The following is a 19,528-nucleotide window of genomic DNA, read 5'->3' as shown; positions in this document are numbered from 1 at the left end:
CTCAAACTTTTGATCTTCCTGCCTCAGATTCCCTTGGTCCCTGAAATTACAGGGATTAGCCACTGCCCCCAGGAGATATTCAAAAGTTTGAACTATTTTTATTTTGATGTTTAATGATTAAACAAATATTATTCAGTGTCCACTTTGTGCCAAATAAGTAATCTTTACTAATCACACCTCAAAAAGAATGTTTCATGAAGAATTTTTCCTCCTGAAAAGTAGCACTTTGGCAAAGCACCAAATTATTTTATACTTAAGTTTCCTTTTCCGTTTTGTCCACACCCAACAGTGATTTTTTTCCTTTGCTTCTACCCACTACTTATCCAGAACTGTTCTATGAAAATTTATATTTTCTCATAGCCTCACACTGAATTCGTGTATTTTTTTAATGATTTTAACCTTTTTTAAAAAAATTAACTGATGCATAAAAACATTAAAATTGTACATATTTATGAATATGATGTGATGTTTTGATACATATGTACATTGTACAGTATTTAAATCAGGTTAAACATATCTATCCCCTTGTTTATCATTTCTTTATGATGAAAACTTGCAAGCTCCTTTCTTCCAACAATGTGCTTCTTTTTTTTATTTATAGTTTTTCTTATTAGTGTCTTGTGTGTGTGTGTGTGTGTGTGTGTGTGTATGTATGTGTATGTATACATACACACTCCTGATGTTGGGGATTCACTGTGCTATATTCACACCATCATAAAGCAAAAAAAAAAAAAAAAAACTTCAAGTCCAGCCATCATAAGTTAGGGTCTTATCTATATTATACTCTTTTAGACATAGTTTGGAAAATATTTCTTGGTTGAATTTTCTGAATACTTAGTGTTGTCTAAAACTTTGATTAACAAAATCAGGGCTTGGAAGAAAAATATGTTATTGGAAAGCAGTTTCTTCATTAAATAAGTTAGAAGCCTTATAAATTCTTTTCCAGTATATTAGAGTTATATTTCCTATCCAGATCCATGCCAGTAGCAGAAAGGAACATTGAAAACAGGTAGCAAGTTCCAAAACTGCAGTAAAAAATTTTACATAGGTGAATCACAAACTTGATAAGTCTACATATGTACACTTGAAATGTGTTAACAGATTTGAGTAGAAACAAGCATGTAAGAAAGCAGAGCACTTGGAGACCAGAATAATACCTTGTTCTGTTTTCCTCTGTTCATGGTCAAGCATTGTTATATTACAGGTGGCCATGATTAATAATAATGGAAAACTCTGTAATTGATAGTGTAATTTTTTTGTTAATAACAGTTATGCTAGAGACACAAAATAGGAAGAAAGGATTTTATAAATCTAAAGGAAGTTTTAAATGATGATAAACAATAAATACTGAACTTAATTGTTTTACATAAGCTGTACAATAAGAAAAAAGTAGAAGTAGTAAATGTGATATCTCAAAAGAAAAGTGAATCCCTTCTATATTAACATAATATTCATACATACTCTATGGCTTCTTCGTCTGACTTGTATTTTTGTATGTAGGTATATGATATGTATATAATATATTTATATTTTATACATATATATGGTTTCTACAAGTTGAACTAATTTTTCTCTACTATCTTAACATCTTGTGTTTGAAAAACTAATTTCTATTTTTTTTTCTTTTTTTTTGTTGTTTTTATGGTTTCCTGAAATTTCTCTAAGATACCTTCATGGTAGTTCATGGTAGTTTTCACATTTATTCACTGGATGGACTTGTGGTAACAAAAATGTAGTTGAAGGGAAGCCATCTATGTGATGTAGGAAATGTAACTCATGGGGTATATTATTGAAGGATAACAACTTATATTTAGTATTAAACTTAGTACTTAAATTCAGTTATTTAGGTCTGTGAAGTATCCAATTTAAAGATCATTTAATGCATAGTTGATTTTGACAGCTGTTTCAATAATTTTACATGTTTAATCATACTATTAATGTTCCCAGTGAACCTGGTACAATAACTTGGGTTAATTTAACTTTCTTCATACTTGAAAAATGGAAGGAGTAGAAATGAATAAGAAATTATATTGATTTAAAACTTAAAAGCACTTTGACCTGAACTACACATTTCTCTTTATATTTTTGGTATAGCTTTATTGCAGGTAAGCAGGAACATCTCTAATGTTAGATGTTTAGAAAGATGATTTGATTTGCATGAGTGAGGAACTATTTCCAAAATTTACTTACTATGAGTACAAACCAACTGATACTTCATGGATTTCATAAATATTAGAATTTTTTGTCATACTCTAAGGGGGAAAAATTAGAAATGTAACATTGTATCTTTGCAATCGTCTTTTTTAAATGATATTTTCTAGTATACTGTTTTTAATGGATTTTCTGTTCGTCTTTTTTCTGATTATACAGTCATGGGGGATGTACTTAATATTAAGTTCACATCTTTTAGAGCCCAGCTTATCAAATTAAAATCCTCTAGTATGTTAAATTACTTAAGTGCATTAAATATTTTACTGTGCACTTAAGTTAGACTTTTTTATTTTTTATTTACTTTTGTTCTTTATTTACTTTTGTACAAAAAAAAGACAAGCTAGTTAATAAATTTCTTAATTTTCACTTTGTCTCCAACAAAGCTTTCTAATCAGTTGACTGAAGCAGGTTGCATTCTTGAAGTTCTGTTATAGTTAAAAAGTAGTTTCACTGAAAGCAGTTACTCTGGTGCCTCTTGCTAATTTTGCCTACTAAGTTTAACCAGTTAGACTAGGTTAGCTTTTAGTCACAACTATTGCTACAACAATACTTTTAAGGGACAGCTTGAGAACATGTTTATTAGCAGAAGTGTATCAAATGCACATTTTGGTATAATTCTACATGTTCAAATATTGGCTTTAATATTCAGCTTTAACTGTTATAGAATAAACTTCTAAATGCAGAAATCTAAAATTTTATCTCATAAAAAATGAAATGGTTATTGTAGTTATTTTGTCAGTACTTTCCGTAGCCTACTACTTAAGTTTGGCCTTACATAATCACAGGAGCAGTACTTTCTTGGCATTGTCATCCTCTAGATTGCTCCTGCAGTGGTAGCACATTTGGCATTGTAGTACTACATAGATGCCGTCTTTAACCGAGGGAAGTGGAGGAGCAAACTATAGTTGGGGTTCCTCATTCTCTAACATGGTTTTCTTTCCTATACTTGATTTATGTCTGGATTGATGATGATTAATCATAGATGTTATTATTTTAAAGATTATCCTCATTATGAAAATTTGAGATAGCAAAGTTGGTTTCTGATTTTTATTTTTTTACTTGACAAAATATAAAGAGTTTCCAAATTGGACATTTTAATTAAAGACTTATTGGTTGGCTGGAATTTATTTAAAATCAAAACTAGTTCCTAATAATTTATGTTGTAAATTCTGAAAATATTCTATTCTGCTTGATTTGGTTTTTATATTTTATAGTTTAGCCATCATTAATTATTGCAGCATTTTAATATTCAAATAATATACATTTATATTTTATTTGATTTAATAATTTTCAATATATGAAGCACATAGGGAAAATTTTTTCTGTGCATGGAATGCTTACTTTTGTTTGGAAATGAATATTAAGATAACAATAAATCTTAAAGACTAGGTCTTATTTTTATTATTTATGTTGCTATACTAGTTGAAATATGATTATTATCATATTATCATATATTATCATATTATCATATATTATCATATTATCATATTATTATCATACTATCATATAATACATATTATTATACTAGTTGAAATATGATTATTATCAAGCACATGACATTAAAAAAATCAGCAATCCTGATTTTTAACAACAAATAAAGTCTAACACTGAACTTCCTATATTGTTTCATTTACTGGAAAAAAAAAAGTCAAATACTATTTGAAAAACAAGGATATTGACAGGAAATTTAAAATTTTTTGGCTATGCACACGTGTCTTCTTAACATAATTCATATATTGTAAATAACAATGTGATTTTAAAGTGTAAAAACCGAATCATAAAATGGTCCAGAGTCACTAGAATTTTTTATTTTAGAAGCCAAAATCATTTTAAAATTAAGGACTATTTATGTTTTAAAATACATGTTTATAGAATGCATGTTGGGATATAAATTAACCTGGCATTTAGCTTAGTTCACTATACAAAAATTCAAGTGTATACTTAAACTTATGTACATTATTTTATCCGTGCCCTATTAGAACAAACTGGTATTCCTAATAAAAGGTATTTATTTAAGCAACAACTATTAGTAGCCCTTTTGGGAGAATGGAAAAAAGGACTAGTACTGTAAAGACCATTTTCTTCCTGAGGCGAAAGCATTGAGTTTAAAATCAGAGTAGATGTATGTGAAGAAATATCATTTGCAGCACTATTCATTATAACAAGAGTTGATCTGCAGTAAATAATTTAACCTTGAGTAAGTAGGGGAAAATTACCTACTAAATTAAGACATACTCACTAGGTATCATTTTGGATTGAGAACAGAAAGTGTATTGTGTTAGATCTCCTAAGAAAAATAAAAAAGCATTTTTTACATCTTGTGCTTTGGAGATTTTGGTTGTTGCTGCTATTTTTCATTATTCTCATGCATGTAATTTTGTCATCAGTCTTTAGAACTGTTACCAATGGGAAGTTTTGCAGTGCGGAGAGTTTATTTTCAGAATCCAGAAAACATTTTTGAATTTTTCTAAATTATTTTTTAGGTGTAGTTGGACAAAATGCTTTTATTTTATTTACTTATTTTTATATGGTGCTGAGGATCAAACTCAGGGCATCACATGTGCTAGGTGAGCCCTCTACCACTGAGCTACAGCCCCAGACCCTGAATTCTTTTTTTAATGAACTTTTTGAATAAATGTGTTGTTTTGAACCTCCAGTGTTCTAAATACTAAAAGATCTTTATTTCCTCCTTTTTTTTTCTTTCTTTTTGAAATCTCTGTGTGTGTCTGTGTGAGAATTAAAGGGTAATCTTTGTGCAAAACACACATGCATGTTTTGTGTAAAAAAGGCTTTATTTGATTTGAAGTTGATTTTGAACACATGTAAATAATCTAATGAGTCTTACATCCTCAACACTAGATTAGAATAAAACTCCACATTCCTGATCAGTCAGCTAACGGATACAGAATATGAAACTGACAATGAAGTCTGTACTTGTACCTGCACATTTGTGTGTGAAGTTTTTAACACTACTCATTCTGTTAGTGGCTGTATGTCAGTTTCCTTTTCATTATTACAGAGCTGAAACCTGCTTAACATCCAATGTGTCACCTCACTCTTACATCAGTTTTTATCTTAAATTTTTATATTTTGGTTTTGGAAATACAGATGTTCCATTTAGTCAAAGGCAGGCTTTTTTTTTTAAGCCAATTATATTGGAATTTTTCACCAAGACATATTTTCTTGTTTTTACTGTCTCAACTGTTATGTATAATTCATTGACTATAGAATGAGTTTTTTTAAAGGCTTTATAGATAACAATATCATAACTTTATACTATAAATAATGTACATACTGATGTAGAGACTATATTTTGAATTATATTTTATTTTGACACAATTTCTTAAGTCCTATTTACCAATAAGTTAAAAATAATATTATGACATTGTCTGTAAGGGCCTTAGGAATAAGGTAAACATGTTATAATCTTTTTAAGAACTTATTTTTTTAGTAATTGATCAACATAACTTACAGTTGAGTTGCTGGAATTCACAGCGTACTTTTCTGGATCTATAACCTAGTCTATACCAATGTTTTAAACATAAAACTCAGGGGGATAAAGGTTCTTCAACTTAAGATCTTCTCTCCAGATCTCCATTCTTTGGAGTTTCCATGAGTGTGACCTGAAGAACTTGGAACCATTGAAATTCAAATGTAGGTAGGTAAGTGTTCACACCAGCGCATGCGTTGATTGCCTTATATCTCTTTGTATATGCATCTGTATTGCACCCCCTCAGTGCCTTTCTTCCTCTTCCTCCCATAGATCATGTAGGGCTTGTGTCATCTTGATATTATGTAGTTTTGTAAATCTGTATTTTGGTCAATATTTGTGTGTGATGTTTGTCAGGAGCAATTTTTTTAAAAGCCTTCAGACGTTTATGACATTGTGTTGTCTAAAGACTGTCTTTCACACATAAGTGTTTGCTATGTATGGGCCTGGGTTGCATTTTTGTGAATTGTTGTGTTTTTTGAGCTCTGATAAACATTTTCCTGGAGTTGCTGGTGTTTCTTGAGGGATGCAAAAGTTTTAGTCTTGCAATTGTTTCACATACTCCCTCCATTATATCTAGAGAATGTGAATTATTTCTGGTTCTAAGAATTTCTTCTGTTGGTTTTTCAACTAGAAGTCATATTCCTGATTTTATTCATGTTATTAGTATGTGTGTCAGCAATTATTCTTTGAAGAACATTCATAAGCTTTCATTGGACAAGTTTTTAAAAAGTGATCAACTAGTCATTTGCTTCTGTTTATAAGAATTAATAATTAACTTGTCTACACCAATAGGACCCCAGCCCGCCTACGTAATTCAAAACAAAACAAAACCTACTTCATGGTAACATTGTTATAACTGAAATAAGTAAACAGACTAAATCTGGAATATTCTCCTACCCTTAGGTAGACCTCCTATTCAAATAAACAAGAGAAATTCAAATGAGAAATTCAGGTGCTTTATTAAAGTAATTTCTCTCAAAATACCTAAGCACCAAAATTTGGGATTCTACATGCTTTAAACTTTTATCCTTTTTTTTTTTTTCTGTTCTCACATCTGCCAGGCACATCTTTGAACTTAAGAATGTCTTTTCCATGTTTTCTTCCCTTCTTCTATTTCTTGTAAAAATTAGCTAATCCTTTTACAGTGGTTCTTAAACGCTTGGTCTCTGGATCCTTTTAAACACTAAAAATTTTTGAAGCTTTTAAAAAATTTATATGGGTAATATCTAACAACATTTACTGCAGTGGAAATTAGAATAGAGAAAATTTAAAGTACTTGTATTATATTTTTAAATAACAATAAGCTCATTATATTGACATACATAATGTTTTATTAAAAACATTTTCAAAAACAAAATTTCTGAGAAAAGCATCTTTTTCTACAGTGTGTCATGGTGAAGAATCTGACAGCTATTTACACAATGAGGTGTCACTGCCTGGGTTCAGGCTAAAGTGCAAGCAGTTTTATCTACCATTCTTTTTATCCTGTCAATGCAAATGTCAACATAGTGAAAAAGGCAATGTCCTGGTAATTTTATAAAAAGAATTTGGACTTTGTGATCCTTTAAGAGGTTTCAGGAGTCCTGCTTTGAGAACCATGTTTTAGGATGCTTTTTTTTTAACATAAAATGAAAATTTATATAAGCCTGTTTGAGTAAAAGTCTTTTTCTCCCTCTCCTGTGGGTCTTCATTATCCAAGAAGAATTTCTTGAGTGCAGTTTGGACAAATTTTAGAGTTATTTGAGTAGAATTATTGTTTTAGTTATCATTATGGAAATAGATATAAAAGAAAGCACTCAGTTGGTCCAAAAAGAGTCTGTCCAATTGGATGACTATATATATATTTTCCCTTGTGTGTGGTATGTGTGTTGTATGTGAGCATATACTTAATTTAGCTCCTGATTAATTTTAAAATTTCTTTTCAAGAAGTAATGTGATTTTCATGAATTATGGCAATTCACGTCATTTGCCATTTGATTGTGCTACTTCTCCTGATCTATAATTTCAGATATTACTGGTGCAATTTGTATGCTAAAGACTTTGTTAAGCTCTGCAACATTTCTTAAATTTTGCCCCCCTTTTTCCTGGAACCAAAATTTATAGCATTTTAAAAGCAGTCCAAGAAAGTGATAGAGATGCCAAGTTAGGAAAACATGAAGAACATCATCTTCTAAGTGGCATTCTCCTCTTATCTCCTTCACAAAACGTGTTACTCCTCTGATGTCCCTGGACTGTTGGATTTTTATAGATTATACCAACAGTACTGAGGGGGTGTGTGATGCTTACATATATGCAGACATAGAGCAGAGTTTGACTCACACTCAATGCATGCGCTAGTGCTCACGCTTACATACCTGAAATTTTAATAATTCAGCAGCTCTGCAGTATTTGAAAAGCTAGTCAAAATGAATTAAAAAATAAATACACTGCTAAAGAACAAGGATATGCAGAGGTGATCCTCTAATAAAGAACTCTACTGGTAAGTAATCAAAATAATTTCTAACTTGGAAAGCTCCTTGGTGCATGACCATTATAAAATTATAATCATAATGCCAAGTATTCTGCCCATATGACATGGAGGTATAACACTATAACTTATAACATAAGTATTTTGCCTGTAAGTGTTGTGAACCATCTATTGATTGCTGTATTATATATTTAAGGAAAAAATTATATATCAAAAGTATAAAATTAAATCATTTAGTTAAGTATATAGCCTTTTTCAATCTCCATTTAGAATAAAATTCATAATTCCATTACAAAATTTAGAATTATTTTATTACATTATTTAAACTTTAACCTTCCCTTTTTCTCAGTTTTATCTTCTATTCTTGCTTTGCTAATAAGCTCCTTTCTAGTATAGATGGGTCCCCACAACCAAACCAGATAATTATCTGTAATTACTACCCACTCGTCAGTTTTTAGGGGCAGCAAGCTTCTATTGGCTATCTCTTCATACCTCAGTCTAAAAGCCAGGAAGAATTAACAACAAAGTCCACCAGACAAGTAATCAACTGGCATGTGAGACAGCTCAAACTGGCCTTTGTGTTCTGATAATCACCTACCCCCTTCCTTATCTACAGGTCAAGAACTATAGAAAATAATAGAGATTAGCAAGCATACCCAGTCAAGGATTTGTACTATGAGGAAAATGTGTTTTGTAGAAAACAGTGTTATCTTTAGATTCCAAATAGGTAACTTAAAAAAATGGAGAAAATTATTAGAATGAAAATGGCATGTTATTTTAAAAAGAAAAAGAAAACTTTGAAAGAGTATTACTGTATCTTTGGATGAACCAGTTATTGATGCTAATATAGTGATTTGCATAAAAACACAAATGTTTGCATATCTCTCTTAGCTTATCCTAAGAGGCAGTACTTTTGCTTTCATTTTGGCTAATGTACCTTCAAGCTTGCTGCAGGTATTCTGTAAGTCCACGAAGAACTATTGTGGAAATCCAGGGCATGTTTAGTACCTTAAAACCAATTTGCTGCTTAGAAAATGCAGGCAAACTAATGACAAGGTCATGTTGACCTGTTTCTCATCACTTCTCAAACCATCTCTTTGACTGAGATGTTATTATAATTAGATAAAGCTTTGAAAAGAAAAACATTTTTGCCTTGTTAAAACTACATTTCTTCCTAGCAGTCATCAAGGAACATTCTGCTTGCATATACTTAATCATTTATGTATTATATAATTTTCTTTTTTTACTAGAAAGAAGGATGCTAAAGATTTTTTTATCTCCTTTCTTGGTCTTTACTAAACTTACTATTTTCCTTAGGATTTTCATATATTCTGTGATTTCCTGTAATGCAAATGTTACTTTGTCTAACCTTTTCATTTAAAAGTCAATGGTAATGTTTACTTATACATCATAAAATCCTGATCATTAAAGGTATAAGACCCTCTTTTTTTAAAAAGTGAATTACATATTCTTTAAATTATTTTCATTTCTAAATTTCTTTTGGTCATTGAAAAGATTAAAAATTCAACCCTTCTGTTCTGAACTGGCTTTTAAATGTTCTAGTCAACCATATGAATGGACTTCATTTTCCTTTACTGTAATTGCAATTGCATTGAGTTTAGGGAGAATAACAGGTATTTTTTTCTTACTAATGTTCATTGATATGTGAACAGTTTTCTTCCTTTTTTTTCTTTCTTTTTTCTTTTTTACAGATTCCCTTCAAGCTCAGCTTATCAATATGGGTGTTATCCCTACCTTAGTGAAATTACTGGGCATCCACTGCCACAATGCGGCTCTTACAGAAATGTGTCTTGTTGCATTTGGTAATTTAGCAGAACTTGGTAAGTCCGAGTCATGAACCACAAATGTCATGAACTTATTAATGCAGTTATACCTGTTTATTTAAATGGGAAAAGCCACAAATCCATTTAGATTATATTGTTTTAAGTAGTAGAAATACTTGTTTAAATTTTTTTTAAAAGATCCAATTAGATCATATGATGGATGGTATTGTTTATGTATTTTTTTCCCTCCTTCTTTGTTTGGTTCCTCTCCCTTCCCTTTCTCCTTCCTTCCCACAACTTGGCAAAAAAAAAAAAAAAAGACAAATCTTAGTTTGAATTAGCAGCAACACTCTGTTAATTTTTCTAACTCAAAGCTCATGACACTACACATTGAAATCTCCATTTTAGTACTATATCTTTGCTTTGATGTCAAACTTTAAAAAATAGGAATTATTTATCAGACATTTTTTTTAAATCATTTTTATTCAGTGGTCATATCTGAATATTTATGAATATTTTTTCTTCTCTGTTTTTTTCTTCTTTCTCATATTAGCCTGATTAACACTTTTCCCCCTACCATTCAAATAAGACCAAAAAAGGAAAGAACATTCATTCAGTGTTTCACACTTAATTTACATCATTTAAGTGGGTTGTAGGGTGTGTCCAATGTAGTTGGTAGAAATAAATCAGAAATCATGCTGTAATCCCATACCAAAAGTGTCTGTCAGTCTTTGTACCAGAAATATAAGTATCTCTCTTAATTTACCTTTAGTTTCATCATATTTAAAGACTGGAGGTCCTTTACTTTTATATTTCAGGATGAGTAGTTTCTAGAACAGCATTGACCTGCATAATAGCCACTAATCTTGCCTATATTCATTTACTTTTTTACTGTGTCTATAAGGAAATTTTAATTTGCACATGTGGTTACACTGGGGGTGGGGCACTGGGGTTTGAACTCAGGGGTACTCAGCCACTGAGCCACATTCCCAGCCCTATTTTGTATTTTATTTAGAGACAGGGTCTCACTTAAGTTACTTAGCGATTGCTGGGGCTGGCTTTGAACTCGAGATCCTCCTGTCCCAGCCTTCCCAAGCCACTGGGATTACAGGTGTGTTCCACTGCACCCAGCCATATGTGGTTTCATTTTTAAAATGGATTATATGTCTATTGAACAGTGATGCTCTAGAAAATACAACAAAGTCATCCTTCACCCTGTGAAGTTCCCATTCCTTTTAAGGTTTTAGGAATACATGGAGGATAGCAAAGACTGATGAGTTTATCTCTCCTAACCTTAAGAAAAAGTTAGTACCAATTAAGGAAATGATTGCAATCCTTGGATAAATTATATTAGAGCTTATATGATTCTAGTTGCTCACTGAGGATTATTTTATTCTTTTTATGGTCATGTGTCTGAATTTTGTAAAAGTTTTGACTTCAGGAACTATGCAGACCTCCTGCTTAATCTCATGCAAAGGGAGTTAGGTTATTGGTTCACTGTATTCCAATAAACTGTTTTATTCCTGTAAGAGCCAAGAAGAAGCATTTCTCCTCTAGTGAAATGAATATATTACCATGGAAGAGGGTGGGACTTGAGAGTATTCATTGTAAGAGTCCTGCACTTTATATAAAGGAGGGTCCTGAATCTGTATTAAATTTCTTTCTCCTTTATTGTGGCCCTATGAAGTAAATAGGGCCTAATTTTTACAGTTAATTCAACCCAGTGATGTATTTAATATGTGACCTACTAGTAATTAGTCATACTGATTAGTACTATGAATTCATGCTTATATAGTAGAGAACTTCCTTCTAGGAGAGAAATTTTATGAAAGGCAATTAGTGTTTTTAATTTACTGAAATTACACAAATCTCTTGCATATTTGAACCTTAATCATTCAATATAGAAATATTGATATAGCTCTTCTGTGTTAAGACATTATAATACAAATATAAAATATTAACATTTCTCCAAAAGCACATCACAGAAACCCATATTGTAAATTGCTTATATTAGGGCAATATTTTTTAGTTTTTGGATTGTAGCCCACAATAAGAAATGCATTTTGTATCACCACTTATTAATAAACACACCTGAAACTAAACAGTACTTATCTTCACCATATTCGGTGCATTTTGATAGTTTATTTTCTGTTTTTTAGTGTATTGGTTCACAAACCTAAATTGATTTTTATAACTTAGTGGATTACAATTTGGCATTTGAAAAATATAACATTCCTATTATGTGAAAATCATTTGAACAACAGTTTTTTTTTTTTTACTCTGGTACTCGAGATGAATAGTCTTTTTATATATTTTAAAAAAAACTTGAATTCTCACACAAGGTATCTTTAAGTGACACTTAAAATACTCTCTTCTCCTTTGAATATTTATAATTATTTTTACTATATGTATAATATATATAGCTTATCTGTTACTGATTTTACTAAAACATTTGCTTTATTTAGGCTGAAAATACTTAGTTATTTAGAATTTTATTTATATGTAAAAAGATTTTTATCAAGTTTAAGAATTTATGAATATTTTGTTAATACATACTTGCAAGTTGATAGTTTAAAGTTCTATAATCTGTATTATGCCAGCAGCCTGTGTTTTGTAATCAGTGTTTTTACTGAGCTCTGTGAATTTCAGAGATTGCTACAAAAACTGTATTAGAAGACTAAAAGGAGGGGAATGACTCAGTATTGAATTCAGTCATCTTATTCTTTAGAAAAGTGTAAAAGGTTTGCCAAAAGCAAAAAGCCCAGAAACAGGCAAAATATTTGCCCCGTATTTCATTTGTTTACCAAAGTTTTTAGACATTAATACTCTGAGGTAGCCAAAGTTATTGTGTTTTTAATTTTCTACCCACCTCTTATAAATTATTCTCCAATCTTATTTTGTATACCTTACTGGATAGTGCTTAGCATGTATTATTTATTAACCAAATGATAACATGAATGAGTACATAAATACATTACAATAATGTTAGAAGCAACAGGGGAATGGAAGTTTTGATTGAACAAATTAATAAGGAAAAAATAATCTGGGCTCTCCAAAATAGCACAGGAGCTGGCAATATAGCTTAATGATAGCGTGCTTGCCCAGCATGCATTGGGCTGCCCTGGCAGGGGAAGTAACAGGTAAGTAGACACTTCTAAAGACAACTTTGCCTGCCTTGCTCTTGTCCCTACTATACTGGGCAAATATATCTAAATCCATGTAAGCGGGTTATGGCCCACTCAACACTTCGCAGTCTCTTATGCTTGCTCCTTCTTTTCCACCAAATCTCTATAAGTACCTTTCCTTGAGACTTGGTTCTTTGCTTTCTTACATTTCTGGTTCTCACTGACCCTAGACAGTCTACTTTCCTTCTGTAACATCAGACGCCATCTCTGATGATGCATTCTTCTTTGCAGGTCCCCAAATGGAAACATCTTTAATCCCACAAAATTTATGAGGCTTAATAAGGCAGAGTTGCATTTTTCTTTTCTCCCTTCAATTGTGAAAAAAATTTCACTTGTCAGTTATTTTTTGTTTTATCTTTAAGCTACTATATATTATTAGTGAGCAAAACCATACAAGTTTCTGTGGTTTATCATTTTTATTAGAAATGTTTTTGACAAAAAGTGACTCTAGCACTTAGGAATGCATGTGAGTTAAGAAATTAGAGGCAATATATGTAGACAATGGTATCAAACTTGTTTGCAAAAGTGAATGAGATTTACTTTTACAAAATTTTTTATTGGATATAGTTGATGAATAAAGTGAGGGTAGAGGAAAGGAAGGTGTTTTTAATTTTTCTATGTGAGGAATTTACATATTTAAATACTGATTGATGGTGAAGCTCCAGAGTAAGGGCTCTAGGTTGGACATACTGGAGAGGGAATGAGGAATGAGATCCCCCTCCCCCAGTACTTGTGAAGAATTGGCCTTTAAGTAGTAGTCATCAAATGCCTTACAGGGCATTGCAAGGCCCATTCTCAGCACCGCAAACCTTCCTGCACCGCCAAAAGAAAACAACAAAAAGTTATACTTATGTTAGGACCAGTACAGAAACATACCACTTTAATAACATTAAAGATAAGATGGTGTCATCCTTTATTCTGTGACATATAATCTGTTTTAAACAGTTTTTCTTCAACTAAAAGACTTGACACTGTGAATTTTATGACCTAATTTTATTGTTGTTGTATTACTTATATATCATGCTAGTGAACATTTCTTACAGCCTCAAATATAATTGAGCCAGAATATTTTCTCTAGAGCCTTAGACATTTTTCTTTTTCAAGGGCCTTAGTTTGATTGTTCCTGTATTTGAAGTGTGCTTATATTTAGTAGTAGTACAAAGTGACAAAGTATTAACAGGAAACAAATTTCTGGGTTTTACTTTCCTTATTCTAAATTTTTTTTCTTTATTTTTCAGAGTCAAGTAAAGAACAGTTTGCTAGTACCAATATTGCTGAAGAGCTAGTAAAACTCTTCAAGAAACAAATAGAACATGATAAGAGAGAAATGATTTTTGAAGTTCTTGCTCCATTGGCAGAAAATGGTAAGAAAATAAATGTACCTCTTGACTTTTGATCATGTAAAATTTTTCAGGTTTTAGTTGCTAGTTCTTTAACTCAAAACCCTTTCCTGTATTATTATTGATATATTAAGTTTTATTTTGGTATCTCTAACTTCAGCTACATTTTCTACTCCATAACTATATATGGGTGAAAGCTATTTTCCAAGATCCTTTGATTTTTAAAGAGTAAAGACGCTTCTGTAGCTAACACTTTCTTGTTCCAATTTGGAAAAGGCAGCTGAAAAGCCAAACTCCATATCTGTACCCTTGTATGGCAAAGAGGTTAAAAGTTGAAGTCCCAGGCTGGCCAACAATGAGAATATTAGTAAACCATTCCCTTTTTTGAGCACAAAATATCTTTTGTAATGCACTATAGAAGTAAGAGTGAATCAGAGGAAGCAAACCATGCCTTTAATAACTTTTCAAATACAATGTCTAGCACAGAATCAAAGAGAACCAGGCACATAAGGAGATGGCACTATACACAAGAGCTAACACAAGGAACTGAAAGCAAGCTTAAAAATTTAAAAGAAGGAAACTGGAAAATTAAAAACATGACATGGTAGATTTTAAAAACAAATAAAAATGCTGAATTGAAAAATCCAACCAAAATTAAGAACCTAATTGGTGGTTTTACCAGCAGATTAGATACAGTTGATAGAGAATCTTCGAACTAAGGTAGATTAGAAAGGAATTCAGAATGAAATGTAAAGAAAAGCAGATCCTATTTACATAAAAGAGGAGGTGGAGTCTCAGAAGGAGTGTAGAATTTGGGGGTGAGGTGTGCAGAGAGAGGCAACATTTAAAGAAATTTTGGCAGAAGCTTAATCAGAAATTATGAAAGATATCAAAGACTCAAAAAGCCCAATGAAACTAAGACATGAAAATAATCTTAGTCTGTGGTACTTAATCATAGCAACAGAAAACAAACTGTAATTTATAAAGATATAAAAGTTTATTCAGCTCACAGTTCTGAAGGCTGGAAAGTTCAAGATTGGGCAGATGTATCTGGAGAAGTTGTTGCTAGTGAGAATTATCTGTAGGGCATCAACACATGGCAAGGAAAAACACTCTTGTTCTTATAAAACCACAGTCCTGTTTGATTATGTCCCCACCCTTGTGGCTTTATTTAACCTTAATTACCTCCCAGGGATTCTACCTTCAAATGCCAGAGTCAGTTTAAGTCTCTGCTCTCTTAATACCTCACAATAGGGGACTGGGGATGTGGCTCAATTGGTAGCGCGCTTGCCTGGCGTGCATGCTTGCCTGGGGTGCATGCGGCCCAGGTTTGATCCTCAGCACCACATACAGGCAGGGATGTTGTGTCCGCCGAAAACTAAAAAAATAAATGCTGAATCTCTCTCTCTTAAAAAAAAAAAAAAAAAAAAAAAAAAAACCTCACAATAGGGATTAAATTTCAAAAGGAGTTTTGGTGGGAACATTCAAACCAAAGAAACAAAAAAGAATTCACGTCTAGGTTATATCAAACTGAAAATGCAGGGAAAAAAAAGGACAAAATCTTAAACCAGGAAAAAAAACCAAACAGATTACCTTAAAAGAAACAACAGTTTGACAGTTGACTTCTCAACAACAACTGTGCAAGATGACATTGGGACACCATGTTCTATGTAGCAAGAGAACCAACCTAGAATTCTAAATGAAAGTACTTTCCAAAAATGAAGGCAATATAAAGGTGTTCAGATTTTAAAGATTCAGTTTACCAATGTACCCTCATTGAAGAAAATTATAAAGCTGGTCCATTAGATAAAAGGAAAATGATATAGATGCCGGACAATGAAGACCAAAAATAAAAGGGGGAAAAAAGCAACTAATTTAATTGTGAGGTTTAAAATGGATAGTACTTAATTTAAAATATACCACAGAATGAGCATATAAATCAGGTGAGAAGTAAAAGAAATTAGAATCTAAGACCCATGCATTATGTAGAAGATACTGTTATGATTTTCATTATTCCATGATATCAGTTTTTAAGGTAACTACCAAAATAGTTTTTTAAAATAATATGTAACTACTTATCTAATAGAAGGATGCATGGGAAGTTCTGTGACCTAAGTGTGTAGGAAGTATCTGCACTAATATTAAGAAGTATACTTTCATTACTTCAGAGGTCAAACAAGAATCATAATAGAAATCAAAAATTTTTCAAATAATGAAAATTAAAATACCATATGTCTCAAATCTGATGTGATGCCCATAAAGCTATTCTTGGAAATTTAAATTAGAAATGTTTTGCATGTTAGATAAGGCTGGGGTTGAGCTCAGTGGTAGAGCACTTGCCTAGCACAGGTGAGGCACTACATAAACATAATAAATAAAGGTATTGTGTCCATATAAAACTAAAAAAAATTAATTAAAATACATAAACAAATGCATGTTAGAAAAGGAGAAAAACTAAAATTAGTGAGCTTACTATCCATTTTATGCTTTTAAAGGAAAATAAACCCAAGATAGCAAAAGGAAGGGAATATAAAGAGCTAAATTTAATAAATAAGAAAACATGCAATGTACCACAAGCATCAAATTGCCAAAAGTTGAGTCTAGAAAGACTTAATAAATTGGTAAAGCCCTACAATAAGAGCAGTGAGGAAATAAAGAGAAAGCACAAATAACCAAAATCAAGAATTAAAAAGGATACAGATTTTGTAGATTTTTTTTTAAAAAAGGGGAGAGAGAGAGGGAGAGAATTTTTTTAATATTTATTTTTCAGTTTTCGGTGGACACAACATCTTTATTTTTTATTTTATGTGGAGCTGAGGATCAAACCCAGCACCCCGCGTGTGCCAGGCGAGCGTGTTACGGCTTGAGCCACATTCCCAGCCCTAGATTTTTTTAATATTTATTTTTTAGTTGTAGTTGAACACAATACCTTTGTTTTGTTTATTTATTCTTATGTGGTGCTGAGGATCGAACCCAGGTCATCACACATGCTAAGCAAGTGCTCTACTGCTGAGCCACAACCCCAGCCCCCAGATTTTGCAAATATTAAATGGGTATTGTGAAAAATTTGATCCAGTACATTTTAAAGTTTGGATAACACAAATACAAAATAGAAAAACTGAATAATTTTATTTTAAATTCTACCAGACAGTGAACAAAGCAACTATACTTACCAAGTTTACTTTAGTGAGGCTAGTGAGTCCTTTCACCAAATCCCAATAAAGATAATGTAAGAAGGAAAATTAAAGGCCAGTCTCATCCTAAATATACATCCAAAATTCTTGTTATCTAGTAAAACCACTTCTGCCAACACATTCTCTTCCAATAATCTTGGCTATTCCTGACCTTTGGGAAATTTTAATTACAACCGCACTGAGTTCACAAATTTTCTGTAGGAAATCAGAATATATTTAAAAGTTAATCATGCCAAATTGCATTGGTTCTGAAAATGTAAAGCAATTTGATATTCAAAATTCAGTCAGTATAATTCATTAGCTTAATTATAGTGGAGAAATTATATTATCTCCGATTCAAAAGAAAAATTTGCTAACATTATCCCTTCACAATTTTTAAAAACTCTTAACAAACCAGTACTAGCAAAGGACTTCTTTAATCTAAAAAGAATCTCTACAAGAAACTTACAGAAAATATAACACGCAATAGTTAAATAAAAAACATGCCCTTGAGATTGGAAGTAAGGAGGACCAGCCCCACTTCTTCTATTCAATCTTGTGTTGAAGAACTGCCCAATGAAGGAAGAGAGCAAAATAAAACTGTCGTTATTCAAAGATAATATTATGAGTGTTCAATTCAAAAGAATATATTGGTCAATTCTGTAAATCAGAATTTAGATAAGTTTTCTTATCTAAAAAGGAGAAGCCAAAATAAAGTGTATTTCTATATGCCAGAAAAACTCAGAAAATAGAATGTTTAAAATGAACTGTTTATCTTAGTATGAAAAATAAAGCACTTAAGAATGAACTGATCATAGACTGGCCAATATCTCTGGGAGGAAACTGTAAGAAATCATTGAGATAAATTAAAGAGCTAAATGAGTGGAAAACTGTAACACTTTCATAGATTGGAAGCCTCGGTGTTCTAATGATATCATATCTCTCTGTCAATTTGTGAACTCAGTGCGGTTGTAATTAAAATTTCCCAAAGGTCAGGAATAGCCAAAATTACTGGAAGAGAATGTGTTGGCAGAAGTGGTTTTACTAGATAACAATAGCAAAATTTTATTTTAATAAAACTGTATTAAAAATTCCCACAGATCATTAAGAAAAATATAGAAAACTGAGGGAAAATATACTCAAATCTCACAACAATCAGAAAATGCAAAACCAAACCACTGTAAAATACCACTATCTAGCTACTGGAAAGTTTGGTATTCTAGGTATTGGTGAGGGTGTGGAGCAGTGAGATCAACCATTAAGTGCCAGAGAGAGTATAAATGGTGCAATTCAGAATTCATACCTACTGAAGTTGGAGCTATTCGTCCCTATGACCCAGCAATTCCACTCTTAGAAATAGACCTCTAGGCCAGGTAGGTGGTGCACACCGGTAATCCCTGCCACTCAGGAGGCTGAGACAGGAGGATCACGAGTTCAAAGCCAGCCTCAGCAAAAACGAGGTGCTAAGCAACTCAGTGAGACTCTGTCTCTAAGTAAAATACAAAATAGGGTTGGGGATGTGGCTCAGTAGTGGAGTGCCCCTGAGTTCAATCCTCAGTATACCCCCACCAAAAAAGAAATACACCAAAAAACCTGTGCATATACGCACCAGGATGTTCAAGGCAGCATTATTTATAATAACAAAATAATTGGAACCAACACATATCCATTAAAGGTAGAATGATCGGTAAAACATGGTATATTCAAATAATGGGAAAATCATTATGAAAAGGAATGAAGATAGCTAGAACCATTAATGTATATGAATCTCATAATACTGAAAGGCGAAAACTAATGCTGAAAAAGTACTATTTGGCTTATGTGAAATTCAACATAAGGTGCAACAAAACCAGTTTTCAGAAATGATTCTTTATT

The 19,528-nt window shown here is 31.9% G+C and overlaps 1 protein-coding gene across 8 annotated transcripts in view; it reads left to right on the top strand.

Moving 5' to 3' along the window:
• Rap1gds1 (Rap1 GTPase-GDP dissociation stimulator 1) overlaps positions 1-19,528 on the top strand; it is a 145,998-nt gene that overhangs the window by 92,240 nt on the left and 34,230 nt on the right. For all 8 annotated transcript variants that reach the window (XM_040293068.2, XM_005338562.2, XM_078021893.1 and 5 more), the window contains 2 exons: positions 9,884-10,012; positions 14,379-14,504. In XM_040293068.2, the coding sequence (XP_040149002.2) occupies positions 9,884-10,012; positions 14,379-14,504 (255 nt within the window). The remainder of the gene's footprint in view (positions 1-9,883; positions 10,013-14,378; positions 14,505-19,528) is intronic.

This window comes from Ictidomys tridecemlineatus, chromosome 9 (genome assembly GCF_052094955.1).
Source record: "Ictidomys tridecemlineatus isolate mIctTri1 chromosome 9, mIctTri1.hap1, whole genome shotgun sequence".
Taxonomy (NCBI): Eukaryota; Metazoa; Chordata; class Mammalia; order Rodentia; family Sciuridae; genus Ictidomys; species Ictidomys tridecemlineatus.
Note: the sequence above shows the minus strand (reverse complement) of the source record. Positions and strands in the feature narration are given on the sequence as shown.